Genomic DNA, 11,385 nt, shown 5'->3' with positions numbered 1-11,385 from the left:
ACATTTTGAAGGATATCAGCAGATGATACCAAAAATGGGAGAGACTCTAATGAAGACTTTTAAAGTGAAGACTTTCTAATTAACGGTTGTGAGACCTATTTTTCTAATGAGGAATTTTAAAGGATATCAGCAAATCAACCGTTAGATATTTAGATATTCATGAGTAGATCACTTATGTAAATTTTCAACCAAATTGAAAATCGTTAAAGTATTCATAATCATTTGGTCGAAAATTTGCAAAAATGATGTACTCATAAATATCTAAACATCTAACGGTTGATTTACCGAAATATGATCGAAAATGGGTCTCACAACCATTTAATTAGAAAATCCTCATTAGAGCCCAACCACCGATATAAGGCCACATTTGGTTCGCGGAAAGTAAGCATCAGGAAATGAAACTTGTTCATTTCCTACGTTTGGGATGCAAAAGGAAAGGAAATCATTTCTTGAAGGAAGGGAAAATAAAGGGGAAAGGGGTTCTTTCCAAACCCCAAGGGAATCACTTTCCCTCCTTCTTTCCTTGCATTTATTACTCACAACATAGTATTTTATTACATTATTTACAAATTTTTTAACAAAATTCCTAATAATTTTCCTTATGTTACCAAATATCGGAATGGAAAGTCGTTGGGGAATTTCATTTCCCTTCTCATGGGAAAGACAAAAGAATTACTTTTCTTTCCGTGAACCAAACGAGGCCTAAGAGTTTCTTAATATGGAAGTTCTCTTATCATTATATTTTCAGGAGAGGATCCTCCTGAGCATTGTTTTTGCCTGAACTACCTAAGCTTTGAAGGAGATTAAGACATGTGGCAATATTAGATCTAAAGGTCTACATCTCTTTTATGAGTGAAATTTGCACACCCCACTTTACATTATGCACACCTTTCCTAATTTTTAAATATTTTCTGATGTCCTCTTATATTTGTTTCTCATATTACCCTTCTTCTCCAACCAAGTCAAAGTTGCATCTCATCCTCTCAAAACACCCATCCATCAAAACTCATTCAAAACTGAAAACCAATTATACCAGCGTGTAGAGCACAACGAGTAGAAGAAGGTTCATACCTCGAACAACCTAGAAGATCGTTGGAAAACTTGCCGGCGTCGAAGACACGGAGCCAAAGCAACCCCAAAACCAAAATCAGTCAAAATCGATCGAAGTGAAAAGCTAAGTAGACTAACGTGAGAGCATGACGAGGGGATCGATTTTCATACCACATGCAAGTCAATTGGTGGCCGGAATTCGATGATGACTGCCGGAGCTCCAAAAACTTCTCGTCGTCGATTCTTCCTCCACGGTTGACGATTGAACGAACTACCACTAGAAGTGTGACGACGACGTCGAGACGAAGAGAACAGTGCCGGTGCGCCGTTGTGGGGTGGCCAGACGCTGGAGTTGCCGGAACTTGCCCAAAAACCGTCAGAGGATCATGAACTTCGGGCCTTCAATTCTCTCTCTACAGCCAGTGCATGGATGATCCGAGACCACCAAGAGGTCGATGATGAAGAGACGCTTCAATTGATGGTGGTCCACCGTCGTTTCGTGGCCGGACGGTGAAGATGGAATTGGGTCGCCGGTAGGAGCACTCGGGTCAACGATCCAGGTCTCGACCTTGATTCTTCTCAAATGATCTGGGGTGTCCAAACTGATCGGATCCCTACCTGTCAGTAAATTCATCAAACACCTGGTGGGCATATGAAATGTACCAAAGATTTGAGCTGTAGTTAACTAATTTGGTGATAAAAAGCCGCTGTCATGGAAACCAAGTACAAGCAACTGTGCTTGGATTTGATTCAAGTGGGTCTTGTGGGTGGAATTATCGATGAGAGAGGCAAAGAATGACTCGAAATCATAGGTGAAATGGAGAGTATGGTCGTCGAAGAAGTAGGAGTTCAGGTTGAGAGGAGAGGAGCAATAGTGATTGGGGAAGGTGAAGGAGAAAGGGAGAGGAAAGTGAAATAAGAATGGTGTAGGAGCCAATGTCCAGAATTTGGCGGGGGACTCTCTTGATGAGAGTCAAACTCACAGCAATCACCAGGCTTCAGAAAATCCCTCAATAGAGTATACAAGAGAGAGAGAGAGAGAGAGAGAGAGAGAGAGAGAGAGAGAGAGAGAGAGAGAGAGAGAGAGAGACTGAAGAAAAATGTAAAATGTTGTAATATGCAAGGGTAATATGGGAAACAAATATAAGAGGACATCAGAAAATATTAAAAAATTAGGAAGGGTGTGCAGTTTGTAATGTGGGGTGTGTTCCTTCCTTTACATCCACTTTCTTTTTATCCTTTTCTCCCTTTAAGAGCTGTCTCTCCTTTTCTTTACTTCTTTTCCTTCGATGATATGAAACTCATAGCTATTTTTGGGTCAGAAATCTTCTATGAAACTGTTACCAAGATAAATATTTCCTTGCAATAAATTCGAGCAAACCGAGAACACACATTCCTCTCCAATCAGTCAAAAACTAAGCAGCGTGATTATCACACCTCAAAAATTCACAACCAAAACGCAAAAAACCAAGAACCTTCACTTAGTAGTAAGATCAAGAACAAAATCCTAGCTAGGAATTTCAGCAGGGGAAGCTAAATATGTGAGTTGCATTCAAAACTTGAGGGCTTCAGTGCAGCAATTGGGGAAAGACAACATGCACCTCAAAATGAATCCTACCAGTTAACTCTCTTCGATTGATGGAATCGGCCACACCCTTCAATCAATTTTTGGCCTTAATTCAACAATTGAATGATCGCCAACATTGGCGGATCCACATGGTTGATGGGAAGGCTCAAGCCTGTCTGAAAATTTTGAAGAAAAAAAAATTTATATATATAGTATCATCAAAATATTGTCGTCTTGATGTTGAAGCCCACTCGAAAATAATTAGGTACCAGTCTTCTCTTCGTCCATTCCATTACTCATTAGAAATTGAGCCCTCGTTTTCTTCTTCTCTCAGGTTTCCCACTCTCGTTTCTATAGTCTATCAGTCACCGCTTGTTCTCTTCCAAATACTCTTGCCTCTTGGCCTCCGTTGATATGAATACAACACGATACTTCTTACATTTGTACATAGTTGTACTGAAAAAAAAAAATTTGGTCTTCGCAAAAAAAAAAGACACTTAAATATGTAGCCCACCCCATTTTCAAATTCTAGATCCGCCACTGATCACCAATGAATGAAAAGAACAAGAAATCAACCTGATTTTTCATGTTCCGATAAACCAAAATCAAGTCATGAAATTGTTCTCTACAATTTTGGGTTGTTCACTGTGATAGTGAAAAATATTTGATTTTTGTATCAGAGAAGGAAAAGAAGAGAAGAAAGTGAAGAGAACGAGAGAAAACGGAAGAAAGAAAAGAAAAGGAGAAGGGGCGGCGCAGAGAAAGATTGGGGAAAAGACAAAATCAATCTAGAGAGAGAGAGAGAGAGAAATATTTCAAGAGATTCTGTTGTAGACGGTAGACCTAATAATAGACACGTGTCACTATCTCCTTCAAACCTTTAAGTAGCTCGGGCAAAAAAATGCTACAGAAGAGTAAAAACTCTTTATAAATTTGCTGTCTCTCTCTTTTTGCCATCATTATTGCTTCCAATACCAATCACTCCAAAGGCGAAACCCCAGAAACGCTGTCGTTTCGAAACCATGTCGTCGTCGGCGAAGAAGATCACCCTGAAGAGCTCGGACGGCGAGTCCTTCGAGGTCGAAGAGGCCGTCGCGCTGGAGTCGCAGACGATCAAGCACATGATCGAGGACGACTGCGCCGATAACGGAATTCCTCTTCCCAACGTCACCAGCAAGATCTTGGCCAAGGTCATCGAGTACTGTAAGAAACACGTCGACGCTGCTAAGCCCGACGAGAAGGTCACCGAGGAAGAGCTCAAGATTTGGGACCAGGATTTCGTTAAGGTTGACCAGGCCACGCTCTTCGATCTAATCTTGGTGCGTTTCTCTTATCTTTATCGCCTTTCTGTTTGTGATTTAGGGTTTCTGAAATTGGGAATTTAGTTTTGTTGGGTCCGGGATTGCGATTTAGGGCCGTAATTTTGTTTGATGAGCTCTTAGGGTTAGGGTTAGGGAATTGGGGATTTTCCTTCGGTGATTGAATTTGATTCTCCTAATTTCAGAATTTCGATTCCGAGTTTGATTGGAAGTTAACTTCAGTCACTTTGCTGTGTATGCTTAATTGAAGACTTGGCTAATATGATTGATTGAAATGAAGTTTTCCGAATAGAATCATGGAATTGAAGTTTGTTAACCCAATATGGTAATTGAAATTAAGTTTTGTAATTTGTAATCAATGTTATCTTTCAATTAGATGGTGTTGAGCTGTTGTTGTCAGTTGGTTGGGTGTATATTTATGCTTGTGCAGCAACTACATTATATAAGTTGTATTTTCGGAATGATTTCTGGAGTGGATTGATTTTGCAATATCTGTTATGTGGAGGTTTACCACTTCTACACGTTGGTATTGATTGACAGGCTGCAAACTACTTGAATATCAAGAATCTGCTGGACCTGACATGCCAGACTGTTGCGGACATGATCAAGGGAAAGACCCCAGAGGAGATCAGGAAGACCTTCAATATCAAGAATGACTTCACCCCGGAGGAAGAGGAGGAGGTGCGTCGTGAGAACCAATGGGCATTCGAATAGATGGAGATGATCTCAGTGGTGTTTTGTTGTTTATGGCATGATACCTACTACTATGTACTCTAGCTAAGCAATTGACTTATGTCATTTTATGTTTTGAAGTACATTTTATTCTAGTCGTGAATCCTTTGAATTGTAGATAAATCTTCGAAGTCTGGTATTGGTAGTGGTTTGTTCCATTATCAATCCTGCCGGTCAATTTACTGTACTACTGAATGCTTTTGGTTACCCTAAGTTGTTGAATTTCCTCTGCGCCTTCTTATTCCCAGTGGATCCCAAATTGCTTGGAACTCTGCTTCTGGTTCTGTGTTTATGCTTTCAAAGCAACGAAGGTGAAAACTCTAATGATTTTAACAGAACAGGAGTTTGAATGTGCATCTGTGCAGTGCAAGTAGAAAGCTAAATATAGACCTCTAACATGAACTCTCTAAGATTGATGGTAAATTAGATCCTTCAATGGAAAACAGAAGCATCAGTTCAAGAGGAGAATTGCATCAGTTCATCTTGAACTGAAGAATTGCAAAATGACATTAAAAGTCTAGACTATCTGTACACAGAAACCACTCGAAAAGCTTTTAGTTTAGGTCCTGAGAAGTGAGAAGAATTTGAACTCATTTACAGAAGAGGAAAAAATAAGAGTGCTCATGCCAGAGTCCTGAAAACCCCATATGAGGAACTGCTAAAACCTTAAGAAGGCAAAGCTTATATTGCAAAGAGACGCTGCTCGTTCATTTTGAAAGTTGCCAAACCACAAACGCCGAATCGCCAAAGCTTCTAATGAAGAAACACTTTTATTACTGAGGCAAAAAATCAGTTGATATCTTAACATGCAAAACAATTCTTTGCATGATCAATCCCGCTTTAGGAAAAGCTATAAGAGCCCTTGCACAGTATGGAACATCTCATCTTCTTTTGCCATTGTGAAATGTCCTGTAAAGTCAGGGTGCCAAGAACCACCATCTATATTCCTTACATGTTCGGATCATCCCGTATCTTCTTTTGCCTTTTGTGGAATGTCCATTATACTAACTGTCAGTATCTCTCGAGCCAGTCACTGCTGTTGAAAGTCAGTCCTAAACAAACTCAACCTCTGAGTGCACTCGACTCATCATAATATAGTAAGTACCCTCTTGCCAACATTTACCAACTCTTATGGACTATTTCGTTCAGGTCTACAAGATTGCAGCCAGGTAGCCTTCTGACCTTGTTTTCTTTCATCATTTCTTTCACCCAAGCAACATCCTCCCATTGGCCTGCAGCAGCATAGACATTCAGCAACAATCTGTAATATGCAATGTTTTGAGGTTCCATGTCAATCAGAGATATTGCAATTTGTTCTCCCACAGTAACATCTTTTTGGAAACGACATGAACCAAGCACATTAGCCCATGCCAAGGATTCTTTTGTCAAATCTTCAGCAACCTCTGGCATTTTCCTGATCATTTCCTCTGCCTCTTGTATTAGCCCCACACCAACATAAACATTAGCCATGCACCAATAATGTGCAAACTGGGGCTTTAAATGAAAAACATTAATCATTTGCCTGAAGTAATCTCTGGCTTTTCTTAACAATCCAGCACGCGCACAGGCACAAAGAACACCTATGAAAGTAGTTTCATCCGGAAGAATTCCCCTTCTGCCTTCGGTTGGCCTCGACAACCTATCAGGGATGGTTTCTCCATCGTTTGACTCCGTTCTACCTAACATTTCACTAAACAGGCTAAGTCCATCTTCAGGATTTCCCTCAAAACAATGCCCCAAAATCATAGCATTCCAGCAAACCAAGTTCCTATATGCCATGCTCTCAAACACTACACGCGCCACTTCCACCCTTTTGCATTTACAATACATATCGATCAAAGCCGTTTCAACAATTACGTTCAACTCAGTGAATGCCCTAATTAGATATCCATGAACTGATCTTCCTTCTTTCAGTCTACCTGACCGACCACAAGCCGCGAGCATATTCACCATTGCAGTACTATCAGCCTTCATTCCCATCCGCACCATATCCCTAAACAACTTCAACGCACACCCCGGCTTCCCTCCCTTCCAATACCCACCAAGCATAGCATTCCAAGCAACCACATTTCTCTCAGGCATTGCATCAAACACCATATGAGCGACATTCAAATCCCCAAACCTAGCATACCCATCCACAATCGCATTCCACGACACCACGTCTCTCTTAGGCATTTCATCAAACACCTTCCTAGCAAGCTCAACTCTGCCACAACAACAATACATATGAATCAAAGAGTTCCCCACAGGCAGCACAGACTCAACCCCATGCTTCAAAACCTGCCCATGGCATTTCCTCCCACACTCAACATCACCCAACTTACTACAAGCCCCGAAAAGCGGCACGAAACTATAGCTGGTGGGAGCAAACCCTCTTCTCAGCCATTCGAAATAGACCACCAAAGCCCGACCCGGCTCTGAGCTATCCGAATGAGCCTTAATCACCGTGTTGACGCAGAAAGCACCAGGCTTTTCAATGTACCTGAAGGTCAGAATCGTAAAATTTATATCGCCATAATCCCAATAGCTCTTGAGTAGCTTTCTTGCCCAGAACGAATCGAAAAGACCCCAAGTGATCAATTGGGTGTGCATTTGGGTGATCTGGGCCAGGGTCTGACATGAATCCAGAACCGACAAGATACGGGGGTTAAGCAAACAGGGTTTAAGAGAAGAAGAAGAAGAGCAGTAGTGTGCGGATGAGATATAAAGATTTGGCCTTGTGGGTTCTGCGAGAACGGAGCGAAAGCGAAAGAGAAAGAGTTCTCGCGTGGAAATGCGTGCCATTCAATTGGGCTTGACTTGGTTTTCGCCATTAACGCACATCAGTCTCTTTGCTTTGCTTTGGTGGCTCAGGCGACGACGAGGTGTGCTCAGGTAGGTACATAACACTGAGACCCAAAACGAAACGCGTCGTTTTGATTAGGGCTTTACGAAACGGTGCGTTTGGAATAAGGGTATTTGTCTCTTTGGAACAGAGTGTACTCAGAGAGCCCAGGAACACAAACAATGGTGAGAGGAAGCATTAAGGTTCTGAAAGATGCGGCCTCGGGGCTCAATAAGACCTTATACGAGAGACTCGTCTGCCCGCTTTCTAGGCAACCCCTGAGGTTAATTCTGGTCCTTTTTGTGTTTCTGTTTGTAGGAGAAAAAGGTTAAATTTTTAGGAATTACATTGTGTATGGTATTTTGTGTTTATTTTAGTTGGTTGAATTAGCTTTGTTTTGGGTTAATTTTGGTAGGTTCTGTGAGGAAACGAATTCTTTGATCAGTGATGCTATTGGTGTTTCGTATCCTGTAAGTTCCTGTGCTCGTATTTGTGTGCAGCATACAGTTTCTTGCTTTGAGCTAAATATTGGGATTGTGGTCATGCTAAAATGAATCAAGGCCCAGAATTTCTGGCTCAGAATTTTATTAAATTTTCTTCTTTTGCGATTTATGAAACATGGGAATGAGTTGAAAGGTGAAAGATGCACCTGTCTATATCTCTGTGTAACTGATAATGCACTTGCATATGGATTACTTGAAGCATTGTGCTTAGCATTCTAGCTTCGACTGAACATGAGTGGTTGTCGAAATTTGAAAATTACACTTTCTCGGTGTTTTAGTTATCTCGTGTAGTGTGGCTGATATCTTGTTTCATTTGTACTTGGAATTGTTATTTGATAGATAAAGGATGGGATTCCTTGCTTAGTACCAGCGGATGGCAAGATGCTTGATACAGATGCAATAAAACGTGAAGAGGGTGGGGAATCCTCAGGCAAGAGGAAAGCAGATTGAGGAGGCAGAGGTAGTCACAAGAGATCAATTGTGAAGCTTAAGGTATGGTCACCAATTGAGTTTGCAAGTTCTTGTCTTCTTAGCTGTGTTTTTTAAGTCTATTGTAAGAATTGGCTTGTTCTTCCATTTATAAGGAAATGCCGGAGGAAAGCATGTATGGACATGTTCAAAAATCTGTGTCTTATTATCTCGGAGGAATCTGGTAGTGCTAGGGAGGTTCTTTTAGATCTTTCCGAGTGGGAAACGTTTGTACTTACTGAGATTTGTCATAAAGTTTTGAACTGAATAAATTCTCAAACAATTCCATATTGCAGATGTAAACGTTTTCATTGATGACTGCCATGTCTTTTTTTCTGCTATTATCTGTGTTAAGACTTACGAGGAGAAAAGATTTCTCTCTGGTATAGATGGTTTGAACAGCTTTTGCTTTTGGTTGATCTTTGAGATGTTCATATTTGGTCTCAGTCCTGCTATGTAGCTAGGTTTTTCTGGCTGAACATTTCTATTAGTTACTGAGTACCACAGGATTAGTAGCTGACTGTCTTCCCTAACTGCAGATACATCCCACATCTCTTACTTGAGCTTCACTGTCTTGGTCCTCACATGACTTTAAGGCCTTTCCCGAGTCTTCCCTGACTCTAATATGTGGAATTTATCATCTTTTAGATTGTTGGATGAAAAACCAATAATTAGAATGATCAGGACTTGGACCAAGATATACACAATATGAAGAAAGCTTGGCCTACACAACTAGATTTCCTTTACTATTTTAACCCTTGCCGGGTTTTGAATCCAGACCTGAACACCAAGCATTTTGCAAGGAAGCCTTAAAGCATGCATCTAGGGTTGATAGAGCCATTAGCTTGTCTGATTTTCGCTAACTGCTAGTATGTAACTTTCTCAAGTGTATTGAATATAATCAATATATAAGGTGCAATGATTTTCCATGTATTACCCAGTCATATTCTTGTTTTCAATTTGAAGTTGAATAATGCCTCGTCTGTTTGTTAGCCATCATTATATAGTCATCAAAAGTTACAGCTTGACCAAGTAGCCTGGGTAAGGCGCTGTAAATGTGGCTCAGATTCGATGCAAGTTTCAGACTTTTTGATCATCAAGTTACCCTCTGAGTTTCACAAACTTTTTGACCATCAAGTTACCTTCTGAGTAGCAGTGTTTGACCCCGGCATATTATGGGTTGCAAGTTTCCTGAGGATGATGGCCTTTGGACGTGTAGGTTCTGATTCACTAGTAAACTCCCCGAAAATTTAGATGGTGCCAGGGCAATAACTTAAATTCCAGCCTTATAGTACAAATTTAACGAGCATTTTACGTCTGCTTGGAAAATCTATTATATGAATCTGTTCCTAGTTATCTTCTGACAATGAAGATGCTCTAAAACTCTAAATACTATCTGCTGCTACATCAATCCTAACTCGAATAATATTTTCAGGCGTCTATATGGTCACCATTAACCTTTGGCAGGAGTTCAGAGATCAGAAGGGTACACAACTTCTGTCAAAGTTGGTGGTTCCCAGAAATTGAAGATAAATTGATTGATGCAATGTTGCAGCAAAGAAAGAAGCAACACCATAGAGGGAACAAAACCAAGTATTAGGTTTCATTATACTCTGCCTGTGATTAATTAAATATAAGAAAGGTCAAGAGTAACACTCTCTTTAGTTGCAACTGCCCTTCCTTCAAAACGAAGCAAAAATAACAAAATATGACCCATTACTTTCCTTCAACTAAAACTCTATAAACACCTTGTTGAGATGATAATCCTTCATTAAGAATCAAATGGTTCTCAAAACTGTAGTCACCTTCCTCTACAATTTTTTCAAAGAAAAATTTCAGCAGCCAATGCTATGCTTATATGATGTAGTCAAATCAGAAGAGGGTTTGGTTGAGTCTGCAGCTGAAGGTGAGTTTTGCTGTGTGTGTTTGTCAAGATTAGTGGAGGAACATCAGGACATGAGAATCCTCCCTTGCCGGCACAAGTTCCACAAGTCATGCGTCGATGAGTGGTTCAACGCATGCCGGAAGACGTGTCCGTTGTGCCGGTTTCCGGTGGGAGGGCAGAAGAAGACTCAAATGGTGGAAATGATGCTGACCGATGAGATGATGATATATTTCTCTTCTTTTCATGTAGCTGGGTTCTAAGTTGTGATTTGTGAATTGTGAATTGTTTAACACCCTACTGAAATATTGCAGTGGTGAAAAATTTGCCTAACAATAGTGTAAGCCTTAAGCTAAAGCTCACAACTGAGGCTGTAAAACCAAAGTTCTGCAGTATAACATGAAGGTTTAGCAGTATTGAAAATTTTGCAACGCACCAAATGTATTGATTTTATATGTTAAATGATATTATCCTAGTGAATGGTGCATTGATTTTTGGAAAAAAAAAAAAAAAAAAAAGAGAGAGAGAAAGAGAGAGCCTTATCATTATTCCACGAGCGTCCCAACAATACATTGTCGTGTAAATCTTGGTCTTCTATTCCAGAAGTTCCGAAGCAATCAAAGGTGTCTGAGCTAGCCCACTAGATCTATGTAATGGGCCTCAATTCAGCCCAGATTGCAAAAGGAAAGTAGTCTAGCCAAAAAAGTTCCATTGCCGGGAATCGAACCCGGGTCTCCTGGGTGAAAGCCAGATATCCTAACCGCTGGACGACAATGGATTGTTGTTCTTCAATGACAGAAGAGAAATAATTATTGTCTAGAAGTTTTGTATTGGCTATAGATACCACAATCTGGATTCTCGTATCATGGTAAATTATGCACTTGATCGAGAACCCAAAAGAATTTTTGCTTTTGAGACCAACACTGTCTCAATTCTTTTTTATGTAATAACTCAAGCTCAACTTATTCGAATGACTTTAACCTATTAGATTGTCTCCATATATGAAAAATCTGAGTATCGTGAGGAAGGCATAGAATGAG

At 40.4% G+C, this 11,385-nt stretch overlaps 3 protein-coding genes and 1 non-coding gene across 4 annotated transcripts; 2 read left to right on the top strand and 2 right to left on the bottom strand.

The window, feature by feature from the left end:
- The first annotated feature begins 3,548 nt into the window (after window positions 1-3,548).
- Window positions 3,549-4,909, top strand: LOC112186373 (SKP1-like protein 1A). Its single transcript, XM_024324759.2, has 2 exons — window positions 3,549-3,936; window positions 4,477-4,909. The coding sequence occupies exons 1-2, from the start codon at window positions 3,640-3,642 to the stop codon at window positions 4,648-4,650; spliced, it is 471 nt and encodes a 156-aa protein (XP_024180527.1). The 5' UTR covers window positions 3,549-3,639; the 3' UTR covers window positions 4,651-4,909.
- Window positions 4,910-5,294: 385 nt separating this feature from the next.
- LOC112186372 (pentatricopeptide repeat-containing protein At3g51320) lies at window positions 5,295-7,452 on the bottom strand. Its single transcript, XM_024324758.2, has one exon. The coding sequence runs from the start codon at window positions 7,450-7,452 to the stop codon at window positions 5,788-5,790; it is 1,665 nt and encodes a 554-aa protein (XP_024180526.1). The 3' UTR covers window positions 5,295-5,787.
- Window positions 7,453-7,508: 56 nt separating this feature from the next.
- Window positions 7,509-8,778, top strand: LOC112186374 (UPF0434 protein Mmar10_2939). The gene is made up of 3 exons (XM_040514322.1): window positions 7,509-7,775; window positions 7,908-7,962; window positions 8,335-8,778. Exons 1-3 carry the CDS (start codon window positions 7,675-7,677, stop codon window positions 8,443-8,445), a joined length of 267 nt encoding a protein of 88 aa, XP_040370256.1. The 5' UTR covers window positions 7,509-7,674; the 3' UTR covers window positions 8,446-8,778.
- Window positions 8,779-11,051: 2,273 nt separating this feature from the next.
- Window positions 11,052-11,123, bottom strand: TRNAE-UUC. The gene has a single exon. It is a non-coding gene; the product is annotated as a tRNA-Glu (tRNA).
- Window positions 11,124-11,385: the final 262 nt, after the last annotated feature.

This window comes from Rosa chinensis, chromosome 2 (assembly GCF_002994745.2).
Source record: "Rosa chinensis cultivar Old Blush chromosome 2, RchiOBHm-V2, whole genome shotgun sequence".
Classification (NCBI taxonomy): Eukaryota; Viridiplantae; Streptophyta; class Magnoliopsida; order Rosales; family Rosaceae; genus Rosa; species Rosa chinensis.
The sequence above is the reverse complement of the archived record's forward strand: the minus strand, read 5'-3'. Positions and strand labels throughout refer to the sequence as shown.

Bases quoted from the DNA above. Each gene is read 5' to 3' on its own strand.
- LOC112186374 (XM_040514322.1), top strand. From the start codon at position 7,675: ATGGTGAGAGGAAGCATTAAGGTTCTGAAAGATGCGGCCTCGGGGCTC. The intron at 7,776-7,907 runs GTTAATTCTGGT...TAATTTTGGTAG, and splicing joins CTTTCTAGGCAACCCCTGAG to GTTCTGTGAGGAAACGAATT. The intron at 7,963-8,334 runs GTAAGTTCCTGT...GTTATTTGATAG, and splicing joins CTATTGGTGTTTCGTATCCT to ATAAAGGATGGGATTCCTTG.
- LOC112186372 (XM_024324758.2), bottom strand. From the start codon at position 7,452: ATGGCACGCATTTCCACGCGAGAACTCTTTCTCTTTCGCTTTCGCTCC.
- LOC112186373 (XM_024324759.2), top strand. From the start codon at position 3,640: ATGTCGTCGTCGGCGAAGAAGATCACCCTGAAGAGCTCGGACGGCGAG. The intron at 3,937-4,476 runs GTGCGTTTCTCT...ATTGATTGACAG, and splicing joins CGCTCTTCGATCTAATCTTG to GCTGCAAACTACTTGAATAT.